This window comes from Corticium candelabrum, chromosome 16 (genome assembly GCF_963422355.1).
Source record: "Corticium candelabrum chromosome 16, ooCorCand1.1, whole genome shotgun sequence".
In the NCBI taxonomy this organism is placed as follows: domain Eukaryota; kingdom Metazoa; phylum Porifera; class Homoscleromorpha; order Homosclerophorida; family Plakinidae; genus Corticium; species Corticium candelabrum.
Genome location: NC_085100.1, coordinates 4,959,413 through 4,975,233, shown reverse-complemented (window position 1 = coordinate 4,975,233; position 15,821 = coordinate 4,959,413). Strand labels below are relative to the sequence as shown.

The following is a 15,821-nucleotide window of genomic DNA, read 5'->3' as shown; positions in this document are numbered from 1 at the left end:
AATGGGGCAACCACTTCTCTGAGAAAGGAACCCAATCATCCGCGTGGAGTAACCAATTATCCTATCCAGGTGATCAACTATCCATTAGCAGTAACCTACATAACAAAATACACTCAAACCTGCCTAACCTAAACTAAAGATAACTAAATCAAATATCATAGTCTGGCGGTCACACTAAAGATTAGGGTACTCAGTATGAGGTAATATAAGTCATTACTACACAACTCATACAGTATGGGACCAGCCGCTGCCCGGACTCTAGAAATGTCCAGAAGATAAGACAGCTAACACGCGTTACTTTGGAATCCCAGACCACTTTAATTCATGGTTTAGTGAACGTCATACCGTTTCTGCATACAGTATGCGTGTACAGTAGTAGCCTGAGTATACACTTGTACTACACTGTAATGTACATGTGTACAATGTACTACAGTTACATACGTTACATACATGTTCTCCTACACACTGGCACGACGTGATAATCAAGACGGCTTGAGGACTGAGTGTCTAGACGGGGAGTTTCTTGCCAAAGTGCTTACCCTCTGAGCCCCAAGACCTGATATGCGCTGGGTAAGTGTTCAATCTAGGGAGGTGTCCGGATCTCAGAGGTCCGAATTAGGAAGGTTCAAGTGTAAAGATGTAGTGTGCGATTAGGCAGCTTCTAAAATTAGCCTAAATAGTATCAGTAATCTGTCTCTACACAATAACTTTGCAATAATAATAATCTTGAAGCACATGAACTTTGTGACAGTGTGTGTATGTCCTGCTTGATCATCACCTAGCAAACCCTCAGTAGCAATAGAGTCACTTGCATGTAAGTAAATCTATGTATCAATGCAGTTTTTGATGCCTTGTTCAGCATCTCGACTTTTTGTAGTGTACTCTGCTTATGTATTCTGTAAGTCGTGTGTCGCTTGAATACATACAATACAATACTTCCATTTGTCAATAAACACGTCGCTGGTGAGAGTTTACTCAAAAGAGCCCAAATTTTATTACTTATTGCCTTCCCATCTCATTAATTGAATCAATCATTTATTGAGCTAAAACGTGAGTGAGCATCATAGAAAGATGTCATGAAAGAAAAGTGCATGGCTTAGACCTTAACTGTCAGACAGAAAGACTGAACTAACTATAAATTTAGTATTCCTATGACAGAAACTCGGATAATTAAATGTCTAATTCAAAATAATTTAATTGATTGCCTGAATCATATAACTGAAAGCCAGATCTGAATTATTGAATGCAAAATACCATAGTTGACAAACAGAAACTATTAGAATATGTCTATTTTCCTGTATTTCCTTGTTTGCAGTTCATGCAATCACTTAAACATTTACGTGAAAGCAAGCTTAGCAATCATAGCATGCTCAGTGCGTGTGTCACTCACCTGACTTAAATTCATAATTAAATCTTACAGTTTCAACAGCTCTAGAACTGCCAGAATTGCTAGAACTCATGTTCAATTTAGTTCTGGAAAGGTTCAAACTGATACTGACAGTTCTGTCCAAAGACCTGGAACTGTTCGAACCGACAGCGAGCTCTCTGGTCTGAAAGTTCAAGAGGCTAGAACTGACACACCTCTTCTGCAAAAGTCCTGGAAGAGTGATGGCGCACTATCTGCAGACAAAAATACAGGTAGTTTTGTGTGCTATATTGCTCCGTTTGAGAAAGACTAGCATCCATCACAAGGTCAACAAAAGGTGCTGTTACCTCAAGTTGCTCTGGTAGAGGGATCGGTAGCTGATGAAGTTGTAGTAGGCGTTGACGTTGTTTCAGTTAGCAGTTCTGGTTCACAAAGCAGATTTTCCGTTCGATTTATTTCTGGTTCTATCAGTTCGAACAGTTCTGACACGCCTTCATTTTTAGTTCTAGAACTGCAAACGAACATGCCCCAAGATACCACTACAACTCAGTGACTATTGTTCTGCTATGGCAATTAACCTAACTTTTCGTATTAGTTCTGTCTTGTATTTCATGCTACCACCAACTACACTGTATTCTCCACCCCATCCAGATCAATTTGCACATTACAAAACTGCCACAAAGATTGAGAATTGTGACTATACAGTTTAATTCTGGAAGCCCTATTGACATACTAATCCTATAGTACTGATAAACAGTCCAATACACAGACAAGTGCTTTTGTCAGAAGAGAAAATCTTCCTACACTTTGAAACAAGATGAAGACATCACAATTTACTTATCAAATAAAACCATTATAATCATTACTCAGTATATTTGCAATACTGGGTTTACCTTTTAAGAACCAAAATCAAAACATCCAAACATTCTTTGTAAATGTACTTACAGACTACCCCCAGCCTACCACCGTCATCAACAAATGCAGTCACAATACATCTAAACTTAAAGCAAGCAATCAAATGTAAACAAATATCTAACTTGTTTAAGCAGTCATCTCCGCATCCCATCTCTCCAGGCTCACTTGGTGCTTTACATTCACAAATTGAATGCTCAACAATAGGCGGACATTTGATATCAACAAAAATATCTAATCAAAGTAAATCACAATACACATCATTGACAACTGCCAACATCATTGACAACTGTCAATACTACTAGTCTTACTGTTTCGTATTTCTCTGAATGCAATTGGAGGATCATACTCAAACTCAGATGACTCGTCACCTGCACCAACAGTCCTCACCCTAAGCTATAAAACAACACAAATAGTCACCAAAGAAAAAATTTAAAAACCTATGTTGAGTATCTACACCCAATAACAGACAGTCATGACGTGTGTTATATGACACACTGTAAAACAGTAATTCTAGTAAGCGTTCTAATCAATTGCTTCCAGAAATAAAAAGTCATTGCAATTTTCCAGACTCAAATGTAATAGTGACTGTTGCCAGTAATTACAAGCATAAAGAATGGGAGAGCAAGCAAAGTGCTCATACAGTAAGTACATATCTATAAAGAATAGTCTATGACTTCACAAAGAAATGACCATATTTAGATGACGATAGATACCGTATAACCGGTTATTTCTGTGATCACAATATGCCTGCGAAATCTGCGAAGAAATCACAGAGAGAACAAATAAAATTTGCAGATATTTACGTTAATCCTCGGAGTCCCAGGCAGTCATTGTTCAGACACCTCTAGATGTGTGTAGCAGTAACTGCCTTCCTAGTTGGAACACAGAAATTTGATTAGCATTAATTAAAACTTTTGTCTACTACATCCTCAAATCGCAGTAATTTAAGACTGCAGTAATAACCAGTTATACGATAGCTGCGCATATGACAAACTGCAGCAGACTTAGAAATGAATGTGTTCCCTGGTAACCGTTTACCAGGTCCACTTACACTTATGCAAATGTAGTGTTGTAATACGGGTATTAGTTTAGCGTGCTTAGTTCATATACACTGTTTGACTAGGTAACCGGCTTGTATTCTTTTGCGATTTTGTGTTATATAATAGACTCGTGGAACATTACAGTGGTGAAGAGGACGGGATGTCTTTTTGCCCAGCAATTGAGAGTTTCAACTTCACAATCGACGAGTTGGATTCACAAAGTTGTCAGTTCAACCAATGGTTGGTCATCAGTCCATACTCACAGGAAGAACAGACGGCACATAAGTCCAAGGCAGCATTCTGCACTTACATTGGTTCAGAAACATTCAGGTTATTGTGTAGTTTGTGTGCACTGACCAAGCCAGAAGAGTGTACATACAAGGAATTGCATGAAAAAATGGATGCGCATTCTGGCAGTAAACATTTGGTTCTTGTGGAACGTTTTCGTTTCCTTTTCTCATGTGAGAGTTGCTTACAAGCTATGTGACTGAACTCAGGCATCTAGTGTGCGATTGGCCTGCAGACTGGCTGAACAAAAACTTGTGAGACAGATTTGTGGTAGGTGTGTTCAACGATCATTTGTCCCAGATTCTACTGACACAAGATCATAAAAAATCAGTTGACGAGTTTCTTCGGTTAACTCTCACCTTTGAGCCAGTCAACGCAAATCATTTGAGAGTCAGTACAAGCCTCGCAACGAGACACATACTACAGACAAAATGGAGTCTGAACCTATTAAACATTCTGTGACCGCTGCAAATCAAAAAAACTACCTATCTCTATAAAGAAAAAACAACAGTGTGACAGTTGTGGTGGAAATCACAACAGATCAACCTGCAAATTTCGGAATGCAACGTGATTTCGCTGTGACAGGATGGGTCATATTAGTAAGATGTGTCGTTTGTCTGCCACTGCAATTCAGATGGATCAACAAGTAGATTCAGCAGTTGCTCATCTGGATAGTAAAGAAATCGTGAAGCTGAAATTCCTCCGATTTGCCACATTATGCAATTACCAGAAGTCAGTAGGAAACTGAAATCGATTGTACTCATAGCAACTTAGCCTTCTTTCATATGCATAAATCGTATACTGCTCTTTCCTGTTTACCAGGAAGTTTGAAACCTGGATAAACAGAAATCTAAGCTCTGGCGGTTTTGAACGGTATAAAGTTCACTTTTGCGTGACCTAGAGTAAGTAAGATATAGCAGATTTACGATGTAAAAGTGAACCCGAGCAGAGAGTAGACTCAGCTAGAGTAAGTAAGATATAGCAGATTTACGATGTAAAAGTGAACCCGAGCAGAGAGTAGACTCAGCATCTCCAATTTCCTTTGTCAATTTACTGACATGGCACGATCTGGACTGTCCTAAATTATTTCCAACTTCCAGAATTCTAGGAGCTTTCAAAGGCCTGTCAATTCATCCAATGGGCTACTTTAAAGAGCTACTGTAGTGCAAAATCAAAAAAATTGAGCTAAATTAAAAGATCTACATGTGTGTATTTTAGAAAAAATAAAATTAGAATTTTAGCACTCATTTTGAGAGAATGAGAGCAGTCGAAAGCTACTTCCGCAATACTATTTCCAGAATAAGGCAGTGTTAGCACACTGACGTCAGTGGAGGCAGAGTAACACTATCATACCTACTACTTACTATGGCGAGTGGTTCAAAAACTTAGAGCAATCTTGCTACGTGTAGGGATTCGGAAAGCGCTACTGAGAATTCGTAGTCTTCGTTGAGCGAACTGCTGGAGCACGCGGGAAAGCAATCTCTCAGTCCGTCGACATCGTTATCTAAAGACGCAGCAGAAGACTTTGGATCTGTGGAACATATATATATATATATATATATATATATATATATATGTCTTGAGCCACTCGCTGACAGTTCATCTACTGATGAATTGCTCTCATCTGCCAATGTTGACAAACACAGTGAACGGCTGTCTGACAAGTCGTGGTAAGTCCTATTGTGCAAAAGAAGTTGCCGACAGCTGTACACGAGATGTCTCCAGGTATGATTGTGGTTACTGCGAAATTATGAGTACTGTGCAAGAGCGTGTGTGTTGCAACGAAATCGCAAAACAATGTTCTTCAAAGTGACAGCTGCAAACTCCATTGTGCTCTGTTGAACCTTTCCAGCTTTTACGAGCTGTGGATTTTTTTGGAAACCAAAATACGCTAAATCCAGACTGACTAGAGTTGTTGCAGCCTGCTGCAACGCAATGCTGCACATACTCGAGTATCACAACAATGGATAGAGCGCCTCCAATGATGTCAACGTGCTAATCCACCCCATTCCAGAAATGGAAAAGCGAAAGTAACTTTCAACTGCTCTCATTCTCTCAGTACATTCGCAAAAAATCTAATTTTATGTTTTCTAAAATACACATATGTAGATCTTTTAAGTTAGCCCAAAAAATAATTTTTGATTTTTGCACTGCAGTAGCCCTGTAAAGCAAAAATTCAAAAGTATGAAGATCCACATTTTACTAGTACCTTACAAATATACATGTATATCTCGTAAAGAAGTAAATCTAACTGGACAAGATGGCATTAGAGATTTAAAAATTTATCTGGATCCAAGATAACTGACAAGAGTAACAATGTTGGGAAAAAACCTAGAACAACTTCAAAAAATTTGGAAATTCATTCGGAATTATTCAAACCGGGTTTGGGTTGCTGTTCTACAATGCAAGCTAGGTTAACACTCCCCAAAGGAGCAATTCCTAAGTATTTCAAACCAAGGAAGCGACCATTCGCATATAAACCCATTGCTGAAAAGAAGCTTGATCGATTGGAACAAGAGAGAGTCATAGAGAAAGTTTCACATTCTGACTGGGCCACTCCCATAGTGGTAGTAAAGAAACCCAATGGTAATGTTAGAATTTACAATGACTATAAATCTCAGTAAATCCAGAATTGAAGACCGATGTTTACCTTATTCCAATACCTAAAGAACTATTCTGTAAACTAAATGGTGGGAAATTATTTTCAAAACTGGACCTAAGTGATGCTTACCTTCAAGTCAAATTAAATGAGGATTCTCAGCAAGCAACAGCTATCAATACGAATTGTATAAATACAAGCGCCTTCCATTTGGAATCAATGCAGCACCATCAATCCTAAGTCTCATTTTGGACGTGCAGTATGCCGTGATAAAGTTTCTAGCTTCATACAGAGCTACTCCCTACACATCCACTAGCTAAACACTGTCTGAATTGTTGAACAACAGAATAATGATAACTTTACTTGATTATTATTAATTACACCCGTACTAAGACCAAATGAGTGTGAGCAACTTCCAATGTAACTACCTAACAAAATAAAAAGGAACAAAAGTAAGTAACAGTGTAGTCAATGTACTTGCACTTCTATGTATTGCAGCTAATGTAGAAGGTCAACACCAACTAAACTAGTACATGAAGCTGTGTTTACACCGTCGCTTCAGAGCTATGAGCGTGTGTGTGTGTGTGTGTGTGTGTGTGTGTGTGTGTGTGTGTGTGTATGTGTGTGTGTGTGTGTGTGTGTGTGTGTGTGTGTGTGTGTGTGTGTGTGTGTGTGTGTGTGTGTGTGTGTGTGTGTAGTGCTGTAGCTCAATTGGTTAGAGAGTGCATTTGGAGAATAAAAACATCCAGCACCTTGCATGGTTGCAGGTTCAAGTCACAGTGATGGCGAGCTTTGGCATAATTTCCTTAAGCAAGAAACTTACACACAATTGCTACTCTCGACTCAGGCGTATAAATGAGTACCTGGTCATTGACTGGGGTAGACATGACCGCTGACTTGACAGTAACATCATGCAGCAGACAGGTACTTGTGGCCTTGCTGTCCAGTCCAAAAGCTGCACTATAGTCAGTGCCCCTGGATGACTCTGGCCAAGCTCCAGGTGGATTGTAGCGCTGGCCTAAGCCTCCACGTAGCACATAGAGGCCTGTTTTCTCTAGAGGCAGGGGAGCTATCTCCTCAACTGTGTCCATTTGTGAGTGTGTTGTGTGTGTGTGTGTGTGTGTGTGTGTGTGTGTGTGTGTGTGTGTGTGTGTGTGTGTGTGTGTGTGTGTGTGTGTGTGTGTATTTATTGTAAATATTAATGTAAATTTTATTTTTTGTCTATTTCTTGTCATCATCATTAATTAATCATTAGCTATTTGCTAGCATGTATAATTCTTTTAAAACCCACGGATGCGTCAATGTGATTAAAAATAATTAACTAAATATCATCAATGTCCCACACTATATTTCGAATTCAGGACATGCACATGCGTGACAGCTGCGCCTCTTGCAGTGAGCGGGTTTGTTATCCACGTTATTTCTCAATTCTGCATGTAGCATTCTTGCTTGCATCACTTGAGGTGGACACAATTATCATGCTTTCGTTGATCCGGTGCTATCATCTTTCATTCCGTTAATTAAAATCAATTCATCGTAGCTAGAGATCGATGTACGTGCAGAGGAAATACTGTGACGCGACATGTGTGTGTAGCGACCGGATCCAGAAGAAAGCATGCAGTACAGCGTTTCCTACGAATCTTTCTAGCAAGACAACGTCGATCGTTCATCATCAGTCCTACTTCCACCTGTAAATATATTCTTGCACAGAGCGGGCTTGTTATCCACGTTATTTCTCGATTCTGTAGCGCTCGATCTTGCATCACTTGCAGTTAACTACTGAGATGGACGAGATTATCATGTATTCGTTGAGCCGTACGTTGCTAGCATCTTTCGTTCCGATGATAATTCGTCGTAGATAGATAGATAAAGATTGATCTCGTACGTCTCCTAGAAACTGTGAAGTGACATGTAGTGACCGGATCCAGAAGAAAGCAGCGTTAGCGTTTCCTACGAATCTTTTTCGCAAGACGCCGCCAATCGTTCATCATCAGTCCTACTTACAGCTAAAACATTTTGCTCTCTTGAAGATCGCGGATGACATGTTGGTCGTGCACAACGGTACACATGCATGGCCCATGGGACCTTCGCTTGGCTTCTTGAAGAACGATGAATTCGTTTGTTTTGCAATTCTTCTGTAAAAAGTAACAGACACGTACAACTCTAGCCTGAACTTTACTCTGCGCTTCTCAGTTTGACGGCTTAACGTTTTTACTATGGATACGACATCTCGGGTTTCTGTCATAATGCACAGGATTGTTACGTTACCCATTGTTGGTCTACCAAAGGAATGCTGATTGGCTTAACAAATTCCCGAGAGTGATTCATGCTGACGAGCTAGCGTTACGTCATCTACATTTCGCGTCCCAAAACGATTGCTGATTGGCTCGACAAACTCCCCAAGCGTGACACACGCTTACAAACAAACATAGATAGATAGGTAGGTACATAGCGACATACCGACAGACAGACCGGAAGTCAATTCAGCCCGTTTAGAGTAAGCTTCTCGTGAAGCAGTCCACCACTTATTGTGGTGTCCTTCTTTTATGCTCGTAGCTAATAAAAAACAATTATGCAATGTGCAGCTGCATGGGACCTTTCCAATGTAGGTCAACACAAACAGCAAAGTCAACAGAAACACGGGAAGTACAAACAGCACAGCTTTTCCACATAAACTTGCGCCAGTAGACTAAAAAAGCATGAACTGTCTGGGTATTAAATTAATTAATTAATTAAATGCTTTCTTTTGCAAAATATGGTTGTGGCAAAAATTCTGCATTAGTGCTACTAAAGTTGCAATTTATGTAGCAATTCTGGTATGCAAAGAAAAAAAGTAAATTATGCCATGATGTACAGTATACAATTGGAAATCTTGTTTGAGTTAAAAACTACCATGGTAAGAAAAGGTGGATACCAGGAAGTGGTGAAACGATTTGAAAATGTATGTCAAGGTACAACCGGATCAATGAAAAGAAGTCTGTTGCAAATGCCATATAAATCAACTACAGTTACGACTCCCAGAAATAATTCCATCACAACCTCTTACTGGTACACAAATCTGTGATAACACTCCACAGATTATTCAAACTACTGATGAAGCGGGTATGACTCCAACAGAAGTAAATCTACCTACAAGCAGTAATAACACCTCACAGATTGCTCAATATTGTTGAAACACATAAGACTATAACCAACAAAAATCTACCTACCAATCTAACAACAACCTAGAGTCAAAGGACGCTTCTGGTTCTCCAGCACCCCTACCATCAACACCTGTGCTGAAGAGGTCAACCAGGATTTGGAAGCCCAGGCAGCCATGGACTCCGACAAGAGTCACTAACTAAAAGGGGGGGATTGTTTTAGTTCATATACACAGTTTGACTAGCTAACCTGCTTATGTTCTTATGCGATTGTTGTGTTATATAATAGATTCATTGAACATTACAGCAAACATAACCAATAACACTAATTCAGATGCAAAATCCATGTGGCTGTCCTGGAGAGTGAGTTTTAAAATTCTAGTGGTAGATGCCTAGGTTTTGAGACAACACTTGATTCAGCATTGTAAGCTGATAATGAAAAAATACTTTCTCACCAGTCCAGTTCCAAACTACTAAAAGCTAGACACATAAACTACAAATCAGTTTTTCTATTGAAATATAAAATACATGTATACATGTAGAGACTACATAATTGTACTGTACATGTACACATAGAGACTACACAATTGTACACTGTAAACAGCAACAACAACAACACGTAAATATCATAACATTATCATCTACTGCCTTCCACTACAGTGCAGTGGCGGCATATAAGAAATATGAAGAATTAGAAACCACACCAAAGAGTGTACATACATCTTTGTGATGCCAACTTTACGAACTTTACTTCAATTTTTTACAAAACTGACTTGCACTTCTACTTACAGTGGAACATCGATTTATCCAAAGACGTATGTGTTCATATTCAAAATGTACATGTACAAACAGAACAATTTTCACATAGTATACATATAATTATGAAAAGAAAAGTGAACATATTTTTGACTGATGTAGACTAAAAGCTTCCACATAGCTATCTTGATCAAACTGGTGTAAACTATGTCCTTTTCCTTACACGTATGACTGTCACAAATCACTTGAGTTATGGAAGGGGCTAGTCTCACGTGGGGAGTTGTGATTGGGGGAATTGAACTACAGAGCCACGTGACAGATGGGTAGACTGAAATACCAACATTTTGACTGTAGACCAGTACTTGACAAATTCGAGTTCGAGAGAGAGAGAGAGAGAGAGAGAGAGAGAGAGAGAGAGAGAGAAAGGGAGCTGAACAACTGGGAGTCAAGTGAGGCGCAAGTTGAGAGGCGCTGGTGTCAGAGGAACGCAGAGACAGGGAAGAAGTTGCAGGAAGCCGTAAGAACTCTAGCGAGGACCATGTAACTAGAGGTACATATTGATATTATGTAACAAAACACCTAGTATACGTCTTGAGTTAACCCTAAGTATACACTTGTAACTAACGTCTGTGTCTGCAAAGTCTCAGCAACAACCACCGTTCATCATCTGCGTTACCTTCTTACTAAGTTACCTTCTTACGTACTATAACGCGACAATGACCTACACAGACATACATGGTGGAGCAGTGGGGAAGAACGAATGGTGGCGGGGGCACTGCTGCAAGACATCTAATCTGCTAGATTGCGTGTTTGAATAATTAGATATTTGGTAGATTGACATTTGGATATTGGACATTCTATTGTAGCACCTTAAAAGAAGAATGTTCTGTAGAGAGAAAAATCAAGTTATTCCTGCAGTAAGTCTCAGAGCTCACATGACTTTTGCACATGCACACGCTCTATTTGCAATGTATGACAAACTTTCTTGCGGCAATGCCTATTTTCAACTACTGTCAGTGACCAGACAAGAATAAAAGTAAGTCTTTGGAAGTTCCTCTCTATTCCCGAAGGCAAAGGAGAACTACCACCACCTATCACAGAACGTGACAAAGCCCTACGGAAGAATCCGAAGTGTCAGTTGAACTTATGACAAACAGAGCAAGCCAGTAAGTTGCACATGCAACAGTAAAATGAGAGCAGAAATTAGATAGTCCACTTCTCAACATGGGCCTCAGGCAGCAGCAAGAAGCTGCTCAATGCTACTAAACCACTGTGCTGAATCAATAGCAAGAAAGTTCAATAAAGCATACAATTCTGTTCTAGAGCTAATGCAACCTGTCTGAATGAGTGCCCACAAAAATACCACCCAGGAACCAACACAAAACAACTTGACAAAGACAATATCAGACTTAACTGCCTGTGCCAAAGTAAGCACTCCTTCTTGTTCTATACTGTTTGAATGTTTGTCAAGGAAATCTGCTGAATCAGCTTAGTTCAATGCACTAAGATGTGGTATGTAAAAAAGGTGTCAGGCAAGTAGTAGAGGTGTTTGCACTGACGATAGCCTCCTAGTAGGCAATTGTCAAACTACCTAGTAGTCAATTATTGTCAACTGAACTCAACATGTCCTTCATTTAAGTTGATGAGGGTCTCTACCTGAATAGGTGCCTGGAACACTTCATCAAACACAACTAAGCATATCAATTTTGTTCAATTTTAATAAACACCCTGGCGCTTATTTTGACATCTACAGTAAATACACTCTGACCACTGACCACCCTACATTCACTCCAAGTATGATACCATTAGAATATCCCAAACATGGGACATTTCCTAACCGCTATTCTAAAACGTTCTTCAAGGAAAACAGTTTAAAACCCTTTCCAAAATAATCATTATCAATTAGCTCAAAAGTTTACAACCTAACTGCTCACCTTACTACAGCTTAGTAGCCACCAAATATTAAATGGCAACTGAAAATGACGATCTTGATGCATGAAAAAGTCACCTAAACAAACATACCTAGATTCCAACACAGAACACAAACTTCACAAAAAAGTCCAACCAAAGAAGACTGGCTGAGGCCATTTCAGCTTGAATTTTGCTTTCTTAGCTGAAGGTTCATATGACGGTGGTGAAGCGTCAGAGGTTTCAGAGTCATCTTGTACACTATGACAACAGTCAATTACAGAATAATCACTTTGAAAGTTCCAAAATATAAACATGAGTAGTGAGTAAAAACAGTTAGCGAAAATACAATTAAACTGGATATTACAAAGACATGCATATCCAATCTGATCTAAATCTCCCAGTTAGATGTATAATAATTGTACCTCTAAGTCATAACCACCAGTTGCAAAAATCAATTAAACTGGCACAACTAATTAATAATCGTTCCACCAGCACTCATATCACCTCAACATTGTCATGCAAGCCCAAACTCTTTCTCGCCTTCCCATGATGAGAAAGATCTGCGTCCATTGTCAATAAACATAAGCAATTACATCACATAAATTATATTAGGATCCATATTCTATCTACTGAACCCATAATTACTGCTGGAAGCATTTGTTGTTACCTTCCACATTGTTCTACTATTATTAACTTTGTCATAATCAGACCATTAAATGTCATTACCTCATCTCTTCACTGACAATTTACTACCATTTTTTCATTCTTAGAGGCCTTCCAAGGACAGCACTCACAGCTAAAAAAACCACAGTTCCCTTCCTTTGCAGCAGTTATAAATGCTTAATCTGTCAGACATGTTCAAAGCTTGATGCTCTTCTCCCTGTACTGTTGATGTTCTAAACATTGAATTTCTTTCACTAGCACAATGACAGCATTCACCTGTTACCACTCACAGTCAAAATATCATGCCTTTCAACATGTCAGAAGACATATTAGTTATGCCAATATTATTAGTTCAATCTCTGTGCAAGTGACACGATCTCATATGCATCACCAACCTCTTAGCTTAAGAGCAAGTTTACACCAATAGCCGATTTAAGTCTTGCAATTTCTTGTAAGCAATAAATCAATAAATAAGACACGTAATCATGAACGAACATTGAACAACAGAATGTAGCCAGTCCTTTCTTTAGTCTGTTACATTGCCTTGTTATGTACATGTTGTATTGCGGATTCTGAATTTCACTGATGGTCTTTACTCAGCACAAATCAGCTTGAGCTGTTATGGTACCAATCCAGTATAATTTGCCTTGCTGCATTGCCTCAAACTAAACTGTCGCACATATTTCTATAGCTTTCCACTGACAAACTATCCAAAGCTAATCACTTCAACCACACAGCACTTACAGGGGTCAATACTGGATTATCACAACACTAATCGATTGCTCCTTTATCAATTCTGCCAAATGTCATCAAAATCTGTTCACGTTTTTTAGTAATCCTGCTAACATACAAACAAACCAAACCAGAACATAACCTCTTTGATGAAGGTAATAACCTTAAGCATAACTGCTGAATTATGCATCTGCAAAACAACAAGGAAGTGTATCTAGATGACATAATTCAAACTACTTAAGGGTGTTCAATGATAAACTAGATTAGATTTAAAATAAAGTCTTTAATGCCTCCAAGCAATTGGTTTCATTTGAAAGACGACAAAAAATCCTGAAAAGAACACTAAACACAACTGAACTGTGCTCTACCTAATGCTCTTTGTTGGCTCTTTGCTCTCGCTGTAAACTCCAGACCGGAAATACCGCTTGACAGGAGGTCCAATATCCTGTCCCTCCAGTATGTCTATGTAACAAACAAATAATTGCGACAAGTTACAAGTGATGTTAGCAAACAATCTCAAAGGCTATCAGCAACTGTCCATCATAACATGAGGTATTCACATACTAAAGCATAACTGTTACATTACCAATAGAGAATGCTTGTAGCAATAGTTTTCTATGTGTCTCATCACTTCTCACCCAAACAATCACCACCAGTAAATGAAACAACTTCAAGTTGTTTCTAAATCAATGTATGTCTACACTGTTACCACGTATACTATTAACTCTTCTCCATTACCATCATTACATCATGCAGCCCTGGCACTGTGATACTTTCAAGGTCTCCAGACACAAACTATGAGTATGCTAATCGCACACAAAGCCATAAAAACAATAAACTTACTACAGCAGTAAGTCTTAAATTTGTTAACATAGAAAATCCAAGTCCATCAGCTTAATTGCTCTTGTTAAGCTTCAACTTCTGCTCTCAATAAGTGCAGTATGATGTTCACTATCTCTGAATACATACAGAGTACTGTCTATACACTGTATACCACGCATTCGTGGCTCTCTACCTGCTGTTGCTAGTATAGTGGAACTCTACAATTGCACACATCTTACAAAACTAGCTTCCACTGGTCTTTGATCTGAATATCATACTTTAAGCAATAAAATTTAGAAACAGAGCAACATCGTGTAGTCTTCCAGTGATAGTCCCATACCTGATTCCACTACAACCATGGTGGCAAGAAAATCCAAATAAAAATCATAGCAATAATAACTAATCCAAAACAAGCTTCAGAATTATTACACTCTCTTCAAATGATCTCATGTTGCATAGTCCTATCCTAAGATGATCAATCTCACTTTGAATGTATTTTTCAATTAAAACAGAAACAATTGAAAAACTAGAGAAAAATCAGTGTTGACTTTCTGGGATCGTTGCAGTAAGGTTTTATTAACTGTAGAATTCTATTGCTTATAGTTCTCATTATAACATTATTATGACAATTAATTAATCTAGTACTCTTTTGTTGGAGCACTTGCCTTCATTCACTTTTTGTTTGTCAACTTCATCTGTAGGAGGATTCGAAGCTAAACCTTTTCTCTTGCGACGTGGCTGACTTGCAATTTGATCTTCAATTTCCTCATCCATTTCAACTAAAGATGTTTTCTTCACAACTCTGCCACTCTTAGTAACAATGGGATGAGGATTAAGTCTTTTGGTTTTCCTTTTCTTCCATTCCCCAGACTGGGGCCCACGTTTAAGGAGAGCAGCAGTCTTACAAGCTAGTTCATCAGCCATCGAGCTACAGTCGCTATGTCTATCAGACGTTGGTTGTTCAAGACAGCAATATTTCTTCTGTACGGCCGCAGCGGTTTCTACTCCCTTGTCACTCGAGATAGCCTTTATTAACATCAATACCAACATCAGCCCTCACTGGCAAAAACGTAAATAGGAGTATTTAACTACACTAAACGCATGCTACACCACATATACTACATGTTGCAACATAAACGTTATTCGTACAATCAGAGAGCAGGCCACCGACGTTCCTTCATTCCCCTCAAACAGGTCGTCTTCCCTCACATCTACGTCTATGCTTCTTGACCTGGATCTCCGGTTCAATCTGTTTCCCTTAATAATTTCATTCTTATTCTCACTAGCTACAATCGCTAATTCATCCCGAGCATCAACTCTCGAATCTAGCTCCATGACGTGGGTATGATATCGACATAGAAGATGTCTAGCTGATCCTACTGTCTCAGCCCTTGGCCTCAGTACTAGTCTTCAATTCACTTCAAAATCTTGAAAATGACAAAAAAAGAGTACAGTTAGTTAAACAGCACGAAGGAATACAACGAATTCAACAGAAACCTTCACAGAAAGCAGGGCGCGAATGCAGATTGCTGCAGTCAAATGATTGGTGGAATCTAATATACGGGGCTCTAAATAGAGTACTAGTAAAA

The 15,821-nt window shown here is 39.0% G+C and overlaps 1 protein-coding gene across 3 annotated transcripts in view; it reads right to left on the bottom strand.

Moving 5' to 3' along the window:
• LOC134191836 (histone-lysine N-methyltransferase ASH1L-like) overlaps window positions 1-15,797 on the bottom strand; it is a 42,510-nt gene extending 26,713 nt beyond the window's left edge. For 2 of the 3 annotated variants that reach the window (XM_062660460.1, XM_062660459.1), the window contains exons 1-8: window positions 15,730-15,797; window positions 15,382-15,659; window positions 14,898-15,258; window positions 13,779-13,872; window positions 12,170-12,273; window positions 12,039-12,112; window positions 2,590-2,674; window positions 2,404-2,512 (exon numbers count right to left, since the gene is read on the bottom strand). In XM_062660460.1, the coding sequence (XP_062516444.1) occupies window positions 2,404-2,512; window positions 2,590-2,674; window positions 12,039-12,112; window positions 12,170-12,273; window positions 13,779-13,872; window positions 14,898-15,258; window positions 15,382-15,567 (1,013 nt within the window). In that variant the 5' untranslated portion in view covers window positions 15,568-15,659; window positions 15,730-15,797. Of the gene's footprint in view, window positions 1-2,403; window positions 2,513-2,589; window positions 2,675-12,038; window positions 12,113-12,169; window positions 12,274-12,741; window positions 12,812-13,778; window positions 13,873-14,897; window positions 15,259-15,381; window positions 15,660-15,729 lie in introns of those variants that run through there. The other variant, XM_062660461.1, reaches the window with a different exon arrangement.
• Between the last annotated feature and the right edge of the window lie 24 nt (window positions 15,798-15,821).